The sequence below is a fragment of the Erpetoichthys calabaricus genome, chromosome 16 (genome assembly GCF_900747795.2).
Source record: "Erpetoichthys calabaricus chromosome 16, fErpCal1.3, whole genome shotgun sequence".
Taxonomy (NCBI): Eukaryota; Metazoa; Chordata; class Cladistia; order Polypteriformes; family Polypteridae; genus Erpetoichthys; species Erpetoichthys calabaricus.
In genome coordinates, this window is record NC_041409.2 from 59628632 (window position 1) to 59644866 (window position 16235).

At 36.8% G+C, this 16235-nt stretch overlaps 1 protein-coding gene across 4 annotated transcripts in view; it reads right to left on the reverse strand.

The window, feature by feature from the left end:
- ppp2r5eb (protein phosphatase 2, regulatory subunit B', epsilon isoform b) overlaps positions 1–16235 on the reverse strand; it is a 125767-nt gene that overhangs the window by 36231 nt on the left and 73301 nt on the right. For all 4 annotated transcript variants that reach the window (XM_051919966.1, XM_028821142.2, XM_028821140.2 and 1 more), the window contains exons 4-5: positions 6374–6475; positions 2883–2975 (exon numbers count right to left, since the gene is read on the reverse strand). In XM_051919966.1, the coding sequence (XP_051775926.1) occupies positions 2883–2975; positions 6374–6475 (195 nt within the window). The remainder of the gene's footprint in view (positions 1–2882; positions 2976–6373; positions 6476–16235) is intronic.

Sequence of the window (16235 nt, forward strand, 5' to 3'; positions counted from 1 at the left end):
AGAAAGCAGGAAAGACTGCAGCTGACTCCACCAACCCCAGCAGCCATCTGTTCATTAAATTGCCATCACAGAATAAGTACAGATCTCCACAACTTCTTTCCTCAAAGTATTCAAACCCTAAATAAACTTACATAGGATTACAGTAATCCCTCCTCCATCGCGGGGGTTGCGTTCCAGAGCCACCCGCGAAATAAGAAAATCCGCGAAGTAGAAACCATATGTTTATATGGTTATTTTTATATTGTCATGCTTGGGTCACAGATTTGCGCAGAAACACAGGAGGTTGTAGAGAGACAGGAATGTTATTCAAACACTGCAAACAAACATTTGTCTCTTTTTCAAAAGTTTAAACTGTGCTCCATGACAAGACAGAGATGACAGTTCTGTCTCACAATTAAAAGAATGCAAACATATCTTCCTCTTCAAAGGAGTGTGCATCAGGAGCAGAGACTGTCATAAAGACAGAGAAAGCAAACAAATCAATAGGGATGTTTGGCTTTTAAGTATGCGAAGCACCGTGGCACAAAGCTGTTGAAGGCGGCAGCTCACACCCCCTCCGTCAGGAGCAGGGAGAGATACAAAGAGACAGAGAAAAACAAACATGCAAAAACCAATATATGCCCTTCGAGCTTTTAAGTATGCGAAGCACCGTGCAGCATGTCGCTTCACTAAGCAGCTGCACAGAAGGTAGCAACGTGAAGAGAATCTTTCAGCATTTTTAGACGAGCGTCCGTATCGTCTAGGTGTGCGAACAGCCCCCCTGCTCACACCCCCTACGTCAGGATCAGAGAAAGCGCAAGAGAGAGAAAGAGAAAAGTAAGTTGGGTAGCTTCTCAGCCATCTGCCAATAGCGTCCCTTGTATGAAATCAACTGGGCAAACCAACTGAGGAAGCATGTACCAGAAATTAAAAGACCCATTGTCCTCAGAAATCCGCGAACCAGCAAAAAATCCGCGATATATATTTAAATATGCTTACATATAAAATCCGCGATAGAGTGAAGCCGCGAAAGGCGAAGCGCGATATAGCGAGGGATCACTGTACTCTTAACCGTTTTTTTACAACATATAACTGGTAACTGTGCTGTTTGTCTATTTGTAAATACTTCACACCTGTTCAACTTATACTATTTGATACCTGTATTATTTTGTATAGCGTTTCTATTTGTAGGAATTTTTGAAGTTTGTAAATGTTTTTGTTCAAGAAACTGTTGTATTTGTGTAGTTGATTGCACAATGAGACATTAATGGTGAGCTAAAGTTGTGTTGTCTTGAAATGGTAATTTCCTGTATTCCTTGTTTTGCCACATAACCAAGTCAGTTCTGTTATGTTTGACATGCTAGCAATAAAGTGATCCTGAGTCGGTCACATGTGCAGGCTCTTAACTATTAGGACTTTCACACACTTCAGTAGACATGAAGTGTACAAGCACATATGCATAAATCAGATCACTATTTTCATACTTAAGCAGTTGCCACAGAGTTTACACATGTATTTTTACTCTTCCTCAAAAGCATCTATAGTGTTATTTGCATCACATGTGCAGTCAACATGAGCAATAAAAAGAAGTATGTAGACAGCTCTAAAGACAAGTACAGTTGACATCATTTTGTCTGTATGCACAAATGTCTATTCCCATGAGTGCTAAATGGCCTTCCTGCTGGCAGCCAATAATCACAGCTTTTCTGATAGCAACCAAGTTTCCAGGCATGGTTAGACTGCCTCTTGCCATAGTTAAGATACTTATTAAATCAGTCACTGACTGCAACTATACGAGGAAAAATTGATACCGAAGGCATGTTCAAGATGTGGATGAACTGGTGGCCACAATGTTTAACAGATTACCAGGAACACCTATATCCACTTTGCCCAGGACCCCCATCTCCACAGAGCAGCAGTTACTTTTTGGTACAGCCGACTACTGTATATCTTACTATAGACACAAAATGTTCCAGTGCCACTGATTTAATCTGTCATTTGTCATCCAAATAGTGACACATTATTCTGATGTATTACTCGGATGTTAGCACAGTCTACAAGTCATTTGAATATGATCTTACTGACTGTGGCTAGTTGGGTTTTCACCAATTGTGTCTTCTTGGTAAAATATGTCTGTATGCTTAGTAACTATACCTCTAGGCTGAGTCTGGTACTTTGGCTGAAAATACTGGAGTATGTGCTTAAAGCCTTTCTCATTGACCAAGTCGGCTGGGATATGTCTTTTTATATCAACATACACATCCTTTTGTCTGACTTCCCATTATTATGTGTTTTTCCTTTTTAGTTCTGCAAACGAGGTAGGTTGCTGCAGACAAACCTTGCAAGTGGTATAATTGTTTTATATGCAGTAATGCATGTTTTGGCGTTTTTGTATTCCAGCACATTAGCATTCTTAGTGAACTTCATCACCATTCTGCAAAAAATGTTCTAAAAACCAAGCTATGTTGAGCAAATGTATTTTTTTTTGTTGAGTTCTATTCTGCTTGCATATGTAAAATAATCTAATATATAGCTTAAATGAGCAACATATCTGGAAAAAAACCTATCAGAAGCAAAACAAATAAAAATATCCAGTACAACTTTAAATTAATTGTATAATTTATGAGATTTGATTTAATGTTTTAACATAAGTTATCTGTCAGCATTCCTAATTTCAAATCAAGGTAGTGGCATCTGAAAAGAAATAATTAAACCCTTTGGAAAACCTAATTTAATTAACAATACGCTTAACTAGAAGTTCCAGCATTAATTCCACTTTTAAACAATGTAATATAACAAAAAACTAGAAAAAGTATACAGTTTCTAGTATAATCCTACAGCTACTTTATACATTCTTCTAAATATTTTGAGTAATTAACCAAAAGCCAAATAAAGGTTCTTACCTGTAATACAAATTTCTGGTCTATATATTTTTTGGCAATACTGGGCTGGAACTCTTGACTCTCCAAAAACCTTATGAAAAATTCATATACAAGCTGCACGTAAAAATAAAATGAAAACAGTTAAAATAAGTATGTGCTGACAGTAATAAGATACTTATATGAAAGAGTTTAGCCTGCAGAATGAACACGATAAATATGCTACAAACCAGCATTAATGCCAAGGTTATTTTTCTTAATACTTCTGCATGAAGAAGGCTGTAAACATAAAACTTACACTAGTTCTGTCAGTCGAAAGCACCCCAAAGGACGTGCGCCATTTGACTCTGTCCCTTTGATATCTCTTTACACGTTTCTTGCTTGTCTTCTTTCCTTTAATCTGTTCTAAATTAATTAACCAGATTTTCCTCTTACATATCCAGACCATGTATTTTTTGACGGGTGTAAAACTTTATACTTTCATTTTGCTGGAAACATGGTAATTTATTCCAACTCTGGTTAAAATCTAACATTATAGATTTTCAGGATTGTAATAAGTGTGTCAAATAAGATGAGGATTGGTATATTTGTTTAAATACTATGAATGCAAGTGTTATATACATGTGCACACAGACATAGATCATTTTAGAAATAATTAAATCATGATGAGTTACTCCCACAATGTAAAAATCCAATGAAAAAGCCAACGACAGCAAAACCTTTTCCTATACTATATGTAAAGACAGCAAAAACTAATAAGCAAAATTTGTCTTGAGAAGGACTATGATAATATTACATGTACTGTTTAATATCTCAAGTGATTTTTGGTCAAATGATTATAAATCTAGACAAAGGGTGACTTATAGTAAACAACACAGCATTGCTATACAAAGAAAGGTCCGATTTGACAATGATTTTGGATTTCTGTTTCAGCCATAAGATTGTGCAGCTATGTGCAAGAAGTATATTGTAATCTAAAAGGAGAAGAATACAGGTGTCGAACTCCAGTCCTTGAGGGCCGCAGTGGCTGCTGGTTTTCATTCTAACCATCTTCTTCATTAGTGACCAGTTTTTTGTTGCTAATTAACTTGACTCAGGCCCCATTATTGTTTCTTTTTCCTTAATTAGCAGCAAAACAAAAATGAGACACAAAATGAGCTGCCCACACGACCAGCTATCCACAATATCTGAAAATAAAGAAAGGTGAAGGTCTCAGTAAGGCTGATCTCTCAGATCACTAAAACATTTTGACGGTGTTCTTAGAAAAAAACGAAAATTAACAATTTTGGAAATGTCTGCTGTGGCAGAATGAGAGCAGCAACAAGCCATGGAATTAAAGAAACAGTTTAATTAACAGGAAGAATCAGCTTCTCATTAAGAAACTGGTTGGAGTGAAATTGGTTGGAGTTTGAAGAACTCGTTTCACATCTCATTTCTGTTTGGCTGTCATTTAATGAAGAAATTAATCAATTCAGAGTACTGAATCCTTAAAAACAGGGCTATTAAAATAAAGGGCAAATGAGTTAATTAGCAGTGAAAACTGGTCACTGATTAGGAAAAGGGTTAGAATGAAAATCTGCAGCCACTGCAGCACTCCAGGACTGGAGATCGACACCCCTGGAGTAGAATGTACCCTACGCAGAGAGGGGTAAATATTCTGTATGAAGTAAAATACAATTAACAAGGTGGTAGCACATTAACAAAAAAACAGTTCTTCCAGCTCTCACACAATGATGCAGTTTATTTTTTGTTATTCTTACTCAGCAGTTTTAGAATGCTCAAGTACACATTTCTCATTACAGAAGCTATGGGACATCAGAATCCAAAGGAATGAGTTATCCTTTAGGTAATCTATCAAGAACTTCATTAGCAGAGGGGCCTTCAGCCAGCCAGACCAGAAAAACACAAAAGGTACCAGGCCTGTCAAGCCGGAGCAGACGCAACACAAGCTGAATGACGGTAAGTGGCCAGGGTTACAGCAAAACTAAATGGCAAATCAAAAGAAATATGCTTCTCAGCATGCTTCTTGCCAAAACGTGATCTGTAGAAAATATTAGGCCTTAGTTCAGTCTTAGGCTACTTAAACATCAATAATTAAAATGCGGGTGTACATTTTTGTATTTATGGAAAAATGTCTTCACAGAAAATTATAGAATTCTTTTATATAACCAGATGGCTTCTTTAGTTTTTGTTTGAAACCAGGATTACTGTGCATTTTAAAAGCACATGCTAAGTATATACATCTGTCTACAGGGTGTGGTATTCAAACTCAGCAATCACTGCAAGCTGTTGCTCACCTAATATGGAATCTTTAATAACAAAATACTGGCCCCATCATTATGCCTAAAAATTTCACTGTATTTTTAATTAACACATCTAAATTCAACACACTGCTGGGGAGAAAACACTAAAATTGTGGCCTGGGGTTAGAGCATCCATAGCAAGAAAGTTTAAAATGAACATCTTACATCAGTTCTCCTACAATTTCACTAATACTTAAGAAGAAAACTTTGCATTAAGTTTACATCAAAACCAGGGACTAATTCCATCCACACAAGACATTTATGACTAAAGATGCTGGAAAAATACACTCTACAACATTTCAGATCCCATACATTAAACCATCAATATACTTGCTCCCCTGCACCCAAACAAATAAATTCAGAACACTCACAAGTACATTTTACCATGAGATTATTAAGCTGCTAATTCACATATAAGCACCTGTTTCAGCTATTCTGTGACCTACACTGCTGATTTGCTGTTACTGAAACTTGTGCAACTCATGTACTTACGTGGTCAGTTTAGTATACTTTTTGCTAAATATACATTTATACCAGATACTTGCACTTTTTAATTTTTAATCTGATAGTGTGGCATGTACTGTACATTTATTATACACAACACTGTATTTACATTACTATTTAATATGCCATTTGTAATATTTATATTAATAATTTTACCATTACAGTTGACTTGTGTCACCTGTACTTTATTGTAGAATGCAGATTTGTCACTACACGCTTGACTTCATTATACTGAAAGGCACAGCAGTAAACCGATTTGAAATCTTACTTGCCAGTTCTCAGTAAGAAGCATTCATTTCTCTTTCATTTTGTTTTTCTATAGATGCTTTCTTAACATGTTAGGAGATGCAAACAAGCATATGCACTATTATAGTGGCTATATTGCACAATCCTTCATGTATAAACTAAACAGACTTCTTTGAAATTGTCCTCTTTAGCTTTCCTTTGGGAAAATAAAGCTTTATTTAAAAAAAAACGATGGCATGATTCTGTGTAATAAGAGGCAGTATTACATTTCTAAGGCTGTATTTAGACAGAAGAAACCAATCTTCTTGCAGGAATAGCCACATACTTAAACTTGCGAGCAACAGAACGGTTTTCATGTCCAAATAAATCCAACCACAATGCTCCCTTGGTGATGATGCCTATTATATTAAAAAGAAAATGACTTCTTCAAAGAACACATGGACAACATATCAACATGCCTACTTGTAAATGTGGCCAGGATGCTTCAAGGGTCGGCTCGTCCTCCTCAGGGTCAAACTCATTACTGTCACTGGGGGGAAGAGTCCTGAAAATATTGCAGGAGACCTAACAAAAAAAAAAATTAGTAAAAGTCTTAGTAAAAATTGCTTCCATAAATACGAGGACAGATATATTGTTTAGATATCTAAGATTGTTTTAGTATTTTACTGTCAATATAGCCCTACACTTCCAAATAAACTACTGAACAAACAACTATATATTCTGAACATTTCTGAAACATCATCTGGAATGGATAAAATGTGAACATAAAACACTTATTTCTAAAATATATACTACAAAAAAAAAAAAAAAAGAAAAAAAAAAAAACAATTACAAAAGACGACAGAAAAAAATAAGCACGAGAAGACAGCATTAGCTAAAAATATTCTAAATATGAAAAGTAACCTCTAAGTCCATATTACCTTGGAGAAAACAAAAGGAAAGCCATAAAATACTGTACAAGTCAATCATTATTTAAGAAAAATTTGCTTGTGGATTGCATTTTTGATGCTACCCAGAAAACACATTTGGTACTTCTCTTATTCAAGTGGCAATGGCTCGTATACTGTGCTTCAAAAAATAAAAGATATTTCTCAGCCATTTACATAAATAGACATTAAAAGAAATGCTTACAGTTAAAAAAAACATGCAATCACAAAACTTACACAGGTTATATCCCGTTTTAGTAAATACCGAAGTAATGTAATTTTCAGAATAATAAATACCTTTTGTGGTTCCGGACAAACATTCATAGAATATCATGTTAAACAAATCTCATTTAAGCAAAATTTAAATCTCAGTATAACAAACGTTTTTTTCAACCAAAAATGGCCATCGAATATGCAAAAAATAGTTAATCACGTCAGGTCTCGGAAACCCTGCAACAGGTTGTCTCAATATGACAGATAGAGAGAGAGAGAGAGAGAGAGAGAGAGAGAGAGAGAGAGAGAGAGAGAGAGAGAGAGAGAGAGAGAGAGAGAGAGAGTCTGTAGCGAAATTTTCAGTTTCAGCACAACATTATACACACAGCCAAATTCTGAGTCAACACTCCACCGAGCGTTCGGGTGTGTAGTTGTGTTGCGTGCGGATACCTACTGTTCAAGTTTCATAGCGCTCCTCAAAGTTTTCTTTGAGGTGAAAAAAAATAATTGAGAAATGGTATCAGTTTACGAAGAAAGAAAAATTAACAATACTGGAAACAGTTTGATTCCACAATGAAGAAAAATGTTGTGGCAAAAGCATTCTGGAATCACACCTTCCTCTTCATCTAACGACTCGTGTTCATTCTGTATTTTCATACCTGCATTTCTATTTAAAAAAAAAAGTTACACCCAACATCTCATTTTCAAATAAAATGCAGTTTAAGGAGCGCTTTTTTTTTTTTTTTTTTTTTTTTTTTTTAAAAGGTATTGTCATTATCAAGCTTGGATCACAGAGTTGCATGAAGTGACAGGAAAATAAGTCCAGGTTTTCGAAGGAAAACTCAAGTACTTTATTACTGTATAGAGAAGGCAGGTACAGTCTCAAAACTTCATTCGAAATAGGAGCTGTTAGGAGCCGTGGCACAGGCGATCGTCCTGTTTTAGCTCCCATGTCCAGATTAGAAGAACACCAGTGGCTCAAAACCACGACTGTGGTAGACGTGGTGTGGAGGAGACAGATCTGGAGAGTATAAGGAAGAGCAGATCAAACTCCAGTGTGAAATGTTAAACAGTGGGCGACAAGCACAGTTTGAGGTCACCCTGATCCTGCAGTGGATAACCAATTGCTTTGCCCTTGGTTTACTGTTTACCAGATGCAGCAGAGCAGCTATGGAACTGTCCTTGTGCCGTTAGAAACAGCAGACCAGCAGCCCCGGTCACAATACTGCACGTATTTTCTCCTTATTCATTATAACGAAATTTCCATTATACTGAAATATTTTTATGGTCCCGTGAGTTTAATTATAACAGGATTCCACCTGTATTTTACTATAAGCAAACTACTGAAAACATCATCTTAATTAGAAACACTAAATCATTCTTTGCACAAGTTGAACACAAAAGTGTCAACAAAAAGGGGATAAAAACTAAAGTTTTCTTCTTACAAAGTATTTCTTTAATAAAAAAAGGCAGTTATTGGCATACTTAAGGTAGATACATTAGACTACTCTTATAATGCCTTGATCACAACTAGTATGCCATCTTATCTTAAAACTAATCCACCTACTACTTTACAAAGAAAATATGATGTGCTGAGCCGTTTTAATTTAAAAAAAATTAAAAATTCTATAAGCGAGGACAGGTTTCATGTTTTTTTTTCTTACTGCAAATCCAAGCCAGCTTTATATACAAGCTTAATATTTGACATTCACCATTTCATTTGCAGATTACATTTAAATTATACTCAAAGCAACAATTCATATATTTAGATCACATTAATCTCAGAAAATGGAACTTTGTAGATCTTGCTAAAGTAAAAAAATATTTAAAAAGTGAAAAGCCTTTTTGTTTTCAATGGTGTATGATTAGGGTTGGGGAATGTGGGTCAGGTTGATCAATTGTCCACTTGAACATCACCAATTGCCAATGTTTTGCTGGGGGTGTGGCTCTGAGCAAGCACACACACACTACTGTGATGTAGTTCTTTAATTTTCATTTTGGCCACAAGGTGTCCACATTGTTAAAAGCCATGCACCGTAACAAGGTAAAGTACCTGGATTAATACAGAAAAGTACAGATGGACAAAGAGGTGGCTACAAATAAACCAGTTCTGCCAATTTAACAAATTGCAAATGAGTGTGGTGAGCCATAAGACTTGAGCTATTTCTCGACTATACAGCGAAATTCACAAATGACAAACTTTCATATTCATTAAGTCGACTACACAAGTTTAGGTAATGTTGCTAGTAAAAGTGTTATAGGCATGATATGCAGAAAGTTAATTATGGGTGCTTTTGGATTAGGAAAAAGCACAAAATATAAGCAGGCCAACGGAAAATGGGCAGAAATGTACCACAGCTGTGTCATTTTATTTATGTGAATAAATATTAAATATTAAAAGTATTTTTGCTTTATAAGTCCTCTCTGAAGTGTCACTTTAAAGAATGAGTATTTTTCTTGCTAAGCTGCTTAAATTACTGTTCAACTTTGCCCAAACCTCAAAATTACCTATACAGAAGGACGACAACATTTATAGCCTGGAGTAAAATTAAGTGGTATCCTTTTGGTTGCAACAGTTAGTGTCAAATTTTGGGTAAGTGATGAGGATATGAGACCCATCAACACTGCCATCACAACATAGAAACCGCTATCTCCTTTCAAAGCCATTTATAAATTCATGTAGTTACCTCCATCTTGGGAGACCGGAGAATGTCTCCTACAAAGCTAATTAGAGGGCACCTTACACTTCCCATGTACACTGGCATGCATACTCGTAATTTTCTTATTCTAAAAAGGCTGGATAAGATGTCAAAGTCAGCACCCATGGTAAGATACCATAATTGTAATATAAAATGCTTTTTTCAGGTATGCATTTTCAAAATCTGATGTTTTCTGAGCCAAAGCTTCATTTTTGCACAAATACAGAAATTTTGAGGTGATGCATATGTAGAGTGTATAGCCAGACACCAACACAGAATAAATTTGTTTACACAGCCAGATTGACAGATTGAGCACTCTTGTGGCTTTGATGAGAGCTGCAGCAACTGCAAAATTATAAAACAACCTCTGTCCTTTAATAATCGCAGGCAATGTGTGGTATAGGCATGAAACCTAAAAGTCTAAGGTTGTGGGACAGCTTATTGAGAAGGCCTTCCATTATCAGTAAACCAAAATCAGTGAACAAAACCAGGACCTACCTACCATGTTGAACCCCACAACAGATGAAGCCGTCGGGTTGCTTATTTGTATTTTGTAAGGGTAAATGTAAATCAGATTTTAACACTAGAATTACCAAAGCCTACGAAAAAACTCGTAAATCCGGCCCACCTTAAATCCCTTCGCACCTCTCCGTCAGCGTCTTTTGTCCTGTAAATGTGCCGATAAAGACAAGCAGCCTGCTATTCCATCCCCCCACCGGAGCACAACGTGCACAAAGTTCTTCTAGCTCACGCCTTGATTATCTGGGAGTGAAGTGCTGGAGTTTTAGAGTGGAAATAATAGATTGTTATTTGGAACACATGCATTTCATGTGTGTTCAGTTTCTACAATAATCTGTATAAACACATTGTTCAAACAAACGTTTTTCATATTTTAGTAATAAATGACAAAATGTAGGCATAAACTATATAATGTGTGAAGCCTGAAGACGAAAGATCAAATAAACATTTTCACAAAAGTTTCAAGGACAATACAACAGCTTCTGTGGCGTAGCGGTAAGAATTGCTGACTTGTAATCAAAAGTACCCAGTTCGATCCTGACTGCCTCCTATATTTACCGTTTTCAGTAGTGAGGTGCTCTTATTGTTAATATTATACAATAAACACATACATTTGGTTTGTGTCTATAACAACCAGTGTACATTCAGTGTTCTCCATAGCGTCTTTCAGCGGGGCGCTCCGCCTGGCTAATTTAGTTGTGCGCCCAGCTGTCATCTCGCATGACATTGTGAGATGACAGCCGCAGATTTACAGGCACAAGCAGATCTAATGATCTGCAGAGATGGCAAGGGATGAGCGGGTGGGTGGGCAAATATTGCTAAAGCTAATAGCGGAGGACGAGGCGGAGCGGAGTTCACAAGCAGAGTATGGGGAGGTGGGGTTTTGAGAGGGGTGTACATGGTAATAGTGGGGGCGGAGCAGCTTAATACAGTAGCAAGGAGTATGGAGAGGTGGGTGGGCGAGAGGGGGCTGTACATGCTAATAGCGGGAGCAGAGCGGCAGTTCACAAGCAAAGAAGATGTGGAGGTGGGCGGGCAAGAGGAGGACTGATAAAATAAAAAAAAGTCTAGTGGAACCAGCCTGTCAGATATCAGAGAAAGGGCGTAAGGAAGTGAGGTCTCTGTTCTCAGAGTCAGTGCAGTCTGTATAGTGCTGCTAAGAGTACAGCAGCTCTCTTCTTGTTCAGTACATAGCAAACCAATATATTTTAATATTATATATATATATATATATACACATACACATACATACACACACACACACATACACATTATATATGCACACAGTTATTTAAGCATTAGGTGTGTTTTGTTCAAAAATCCTTGTAGCACTCACTGTGGTTCCTGTTAATATATCACATCTCACCTGCACTATTTAACCCAGCGTATGTGCTTCCGGGAGAAGGGGAGGCGGAGGTTATGCGAGGGGCGTGTGGGAGTTTTTTTTTTTGTGTGTGTGTATTGAGGGGCAAGACGGTGTGAGGGAGCTGCTGAGCGCCTCTAATAAATGCTATCAACAAATTAAACGTCGTGTTTATTTCAGTTTAACAGTTCCTATTTAAAGTAACGCCATCTGCCGTTCTTATATTTGCTTATATTTGGACCTGCATCCATATTGTAAAAAGTGTGCAGAAACCCTTGCAGCACCCACTGTGTCCTGAGCAAAAGTTTTGTCACTGAATTGCTGAGGGTTTTGTACGGAAGCATATTACGGCCACGGCGAAGAAAAAAAATACGGACAAAGTGAAGAAAAAAAAAAAAGTATTGAGAATAAAGTCGACATGTTGCTACATAACTTATGACGGGGTTTGAGAAAATCTAGTAAATTAAATATTCATTTTAAGATGAAGTTTAGTTTACGATGTTCTACTTTAATGACAAACTACGAGAATAAAATCAACATGTCGACTTTAATCTCGAGATAAACAGCGAGAATAAAGTAGAAATGTCGAGAATAAAGTGGAAATGTCGACTTTATTCTCGACATAAGCGAGAAAATGTTGAGAATGCTTACCCGCCGTAGTGCAAGTGTGAACTGAATATCCAACAGGCTCTCACTTTCCCACTCAAAAGTCTTATTCATAGGTACTTTTAATTTTTTTCAAACTTTTACCAACATGAGCAAAAAAAGTGTTCAGAAAACAACAATGCTCAGTTATTTCAGAAAAGAGACATCACAAACTAATGAAGGTGCGGCGTCAACTCCTGATGTGGCAATGTGTTCATTGTGGCATGAAATATTCAAACAAACCCCCCCCCCCCCCCCCCACAATGTGCCATGCACAAGAATTCGAAAAGAAAGCTTGCTGGACCATGAAAAAAGCAAAACACACATCAAGTCTTCTGCTGACCTATTAGGAAAGTGTGTACTAGAGCAAACTGGAATCGGTCAAATTGAAAGATCTCTGTGTTAAATACGGTAACTTACAGAGAGATGCCCTGTGGGAGCTTTAAGATCCATGCATTGAATGGCAAAAAATGAGTTGCCACATACGTTGTTTGAAAAGCTGTTGGAACACTGCAAAGAAATGGGTTGTTCCTTTTTACAACATATCAATGTTGGTAAAAACGCACATTAAATCTCGGAAAGAATAATGCAAGAGCTGCTGGATGTCTTTCTGCATCAGAAATAAAATCTAACATACTGAAAAACATACACGCAGAAAATGTTTTCAGTATTCTGTGTGATGAAACCACAGACATCTCAGATGTAAAACAATTATTTACATTAAATATGTTTGCATGGTCACTAAAGAGGTCAGAATTAGTTTTGTATCAACCTGCAATATGATTGATGGCAAAGCGGAGACTATAACCAACACACTGCGTGAGACTATGGACACTCTAGGCTTGAAAACTGCTAATCTGGTTGGACTAGGGACAAATGGAGCTGCTGTTATGATTGGAAAACAGAAAGGTGTGGCAAAACTGCTTAAAGATAAAACATCTGGACTCTTAAACTTTAAACTGCCGATTGGTCCTTGCAAGTGCCCAAGAAGCAGCTGCTGTACCTTATTTAACAAAACTGAATGACATCTTAAGGCAGCTATTCTATTTCTTCCAAAATTCTTCATTTAGGATGGCTGGTTTACCGGAAATTCAAAATATTCTGAACATTCCCCAGATTGAGCTGAAAATGGCCAGTGACACTTGATGGCTGTCTCATGACTTTGCAGTACAGTCACTACGACAGTGTATGATGAGTGATCTCCTTGGAGGGCCCAGATCCTGGGGACTTTGATTATGGGAAAACTGCAGACAAACGGACCTCTAGGGAGAAAAGAAGAATATTTAACTGAAGACACCTTCTGCATATGCAAGTTGGCTTTGAAGAATATTTTTAATTTTTTCTTCATTACGCTTCCCATACTTTTTTCATTGTTTTCACTTCCAGACAGCAACAATACTTGTGCCTGTTGGTTTATGTCATAACAATTGCTATTTAAAAACTTTGTTAGGGTTGCAGGATCCTGAATTGGATACTTCTTAAATTTAATAAAAATATTCTGGCACAAGTGTCAAACCTTAAAAAAAGGAAGTCATATTGAGTTTTGTAAAATAATTAATAAAAATAGTGCATATTTAATTTTTCCCACCACAAAATTTCCCCGTCCCGCCCCACCTTGCTACTTTTTCATGCCACCCGGCTGGAAAAAATTTCTGGGGAGAACAATGACATTTATACTTGTAAATGTTAGCGTTTTTTTTTTTCACTTTTATTCTCTCAGTCACAATCACAATACGTGCTACCTAAAAAAAAATAGGAACCAAAGCAGAGAGAAGTGTGTATATTGCAACAGGTACACATGTCATAAATGAAGGAGCGACGGTCCTTGCATGTATGTGAACTGTTAAGATTTGAATTTGATAATTGCATATAGTGCTGAACTGACCTCTCTGTGCTAGGGGTGGGCGGTATGACCAAAATTCTATATCACGGTATTTTTCTAAATTATCCCGGTTTCAAGGTATTTTTTTCCCATGCATGAGTGGATGTTAAACACATTTTCTACTGCAATTACTGGCTAAGAATAACCTATTCCACTGTCAAGAGCATTGTACAAAAAAAACATTTTAATGTGCACACAAGTATTAATACAGGTTTGCATTGCCCCATAAAGTGATACTTTTCAAGGGGGTGGCACTAATGAAGAGAAGGAAATCACATTGCATGACAGATGCAGTCAAAATATAGAACCTTTTTTTTTAACAAATTTTGCAAAAACTTAAATTATAATTTTGACAACATATTTTCAACCATCCAAAGAGGTATTTAGACTTAGGAAAATATCCAGAAGTGCTTGTCAAAAGTTGTATTGCACTGAACATGTCTTAGAAAAGGAATAAATATTTTTTGTAAAACAACTACACTTTCTGTTAATGTTAACAATCTCCTTCTACTGACACGTTAAAGTGACTTTTTAAACAACTTTACCATCATTAAACTGCATAATATTTAAACTAATAAATAATAACAATAAAATAACTGTATTTTTACTGATAGTTGCACTATTACTTCAAGGCTTCAAAAGCCCAGGTGCATTACACAGTATTCACCAAACTGAATTCTGTGTTCCTCTCTCCGACCACCAGATCACAAACCCAACATTTAAACAATATTTAAGTTAAACCCGTGCGATACCCATTCATACATCCAGTTTTTCGGAGCCTCCTCACACCTGCCATAAAGTTCTCTACACTGAACAGGAGCAGCACTACCGCCACACTACCGTGCATGTTTAATACCTACTTTAATGCATTTCATCATGAAAATGATATCAAGTATTTATCTTAGCATTCTAAATTTTCAGAGAGCAGGAATATCTTACAGTGAATGGATTCTGTATGGTGATCACTGTCTCCTCTTAGTGCGGAGGAAGTCAGTTTAAGAAGCGTAGTGATTAACAACTGGGTCGGGGAACACAACACAAAGCATTTAATGTGCTATATAACTTATGACGGGGTTTGAGAAAATCTAATAAATTAAATATTCATTTTACGATGAAGTTTAGTTTACAATGTTCTACTTTAATGACAAAGTACGAGAATAAAGTCAACATGTCGTCACAATATTACACAGTACCCAGGTACGTTATACTGTATTGAAAACAAATAAAACAAGTACAACTTGGCTTGCAGTATTATCCAGTAGTATAGAAACAGTATTTACACACCTGACCTTTTAAAACTAAAGCATCTCCAGGCGACAGATGTGACTCCTTTTTTTCGGCTCTCTGTCCATTTTCACCGCATGGCATACCTATGCTACCGCCCACTATTTGGTGGTGTAGCAGTGAAAAAGAGCCCTAGTGCAACAAATCTGTGTTTAGCGGTGTAGCAGTGAAAAAGGTCCCCACTTGAACAGTTTCCCGCTGCGCCACGTTCCGAACGTCGTTTAGGCAATTTAAATCGGTGTTGCGGTATAAGAAAAATCCATATCATAAAAAAAATAAAAAACAGTTTTCGGTATGAACCAGTATACCGCCCAGCACTACTCTGTACTATTCTTTCCTCTGCATGTTCTGGAGTACAAAAGAAACAGCACCATACAGCAACATGTGGGGACTGGCAAGATCGGGGAAAAAAAAAAAAAACATGCGAAGATGTTATGCAAGTGAATATGAATAATGTTGCATCCGTGCCACAATGTTTTCCGAAATGTACTATACAGGTCATAAAATGAATAATTCCAAATATCATATATACCTATGTCTCTAAGGTACATACTAATTCAGCGTGAGCAGGAATACTCAATAAAACTGAATTTAAAAAAAAAAAAAAAATCAAGTGACGGTGAGATATAAAGAAGGCAGATTCACCAGCGTTTGTGTGTCAGCTTTTATTCATCCAGATCAGAGAATGTCCAGTTCCATTGCCTCAAAATACCACTCACATCAACAGTTATTCCCAGTTTCAGATAAAAAGTAACAGCGTCAGTTCCCTTGGCGGTGGGGCTGGGGTGTGGCA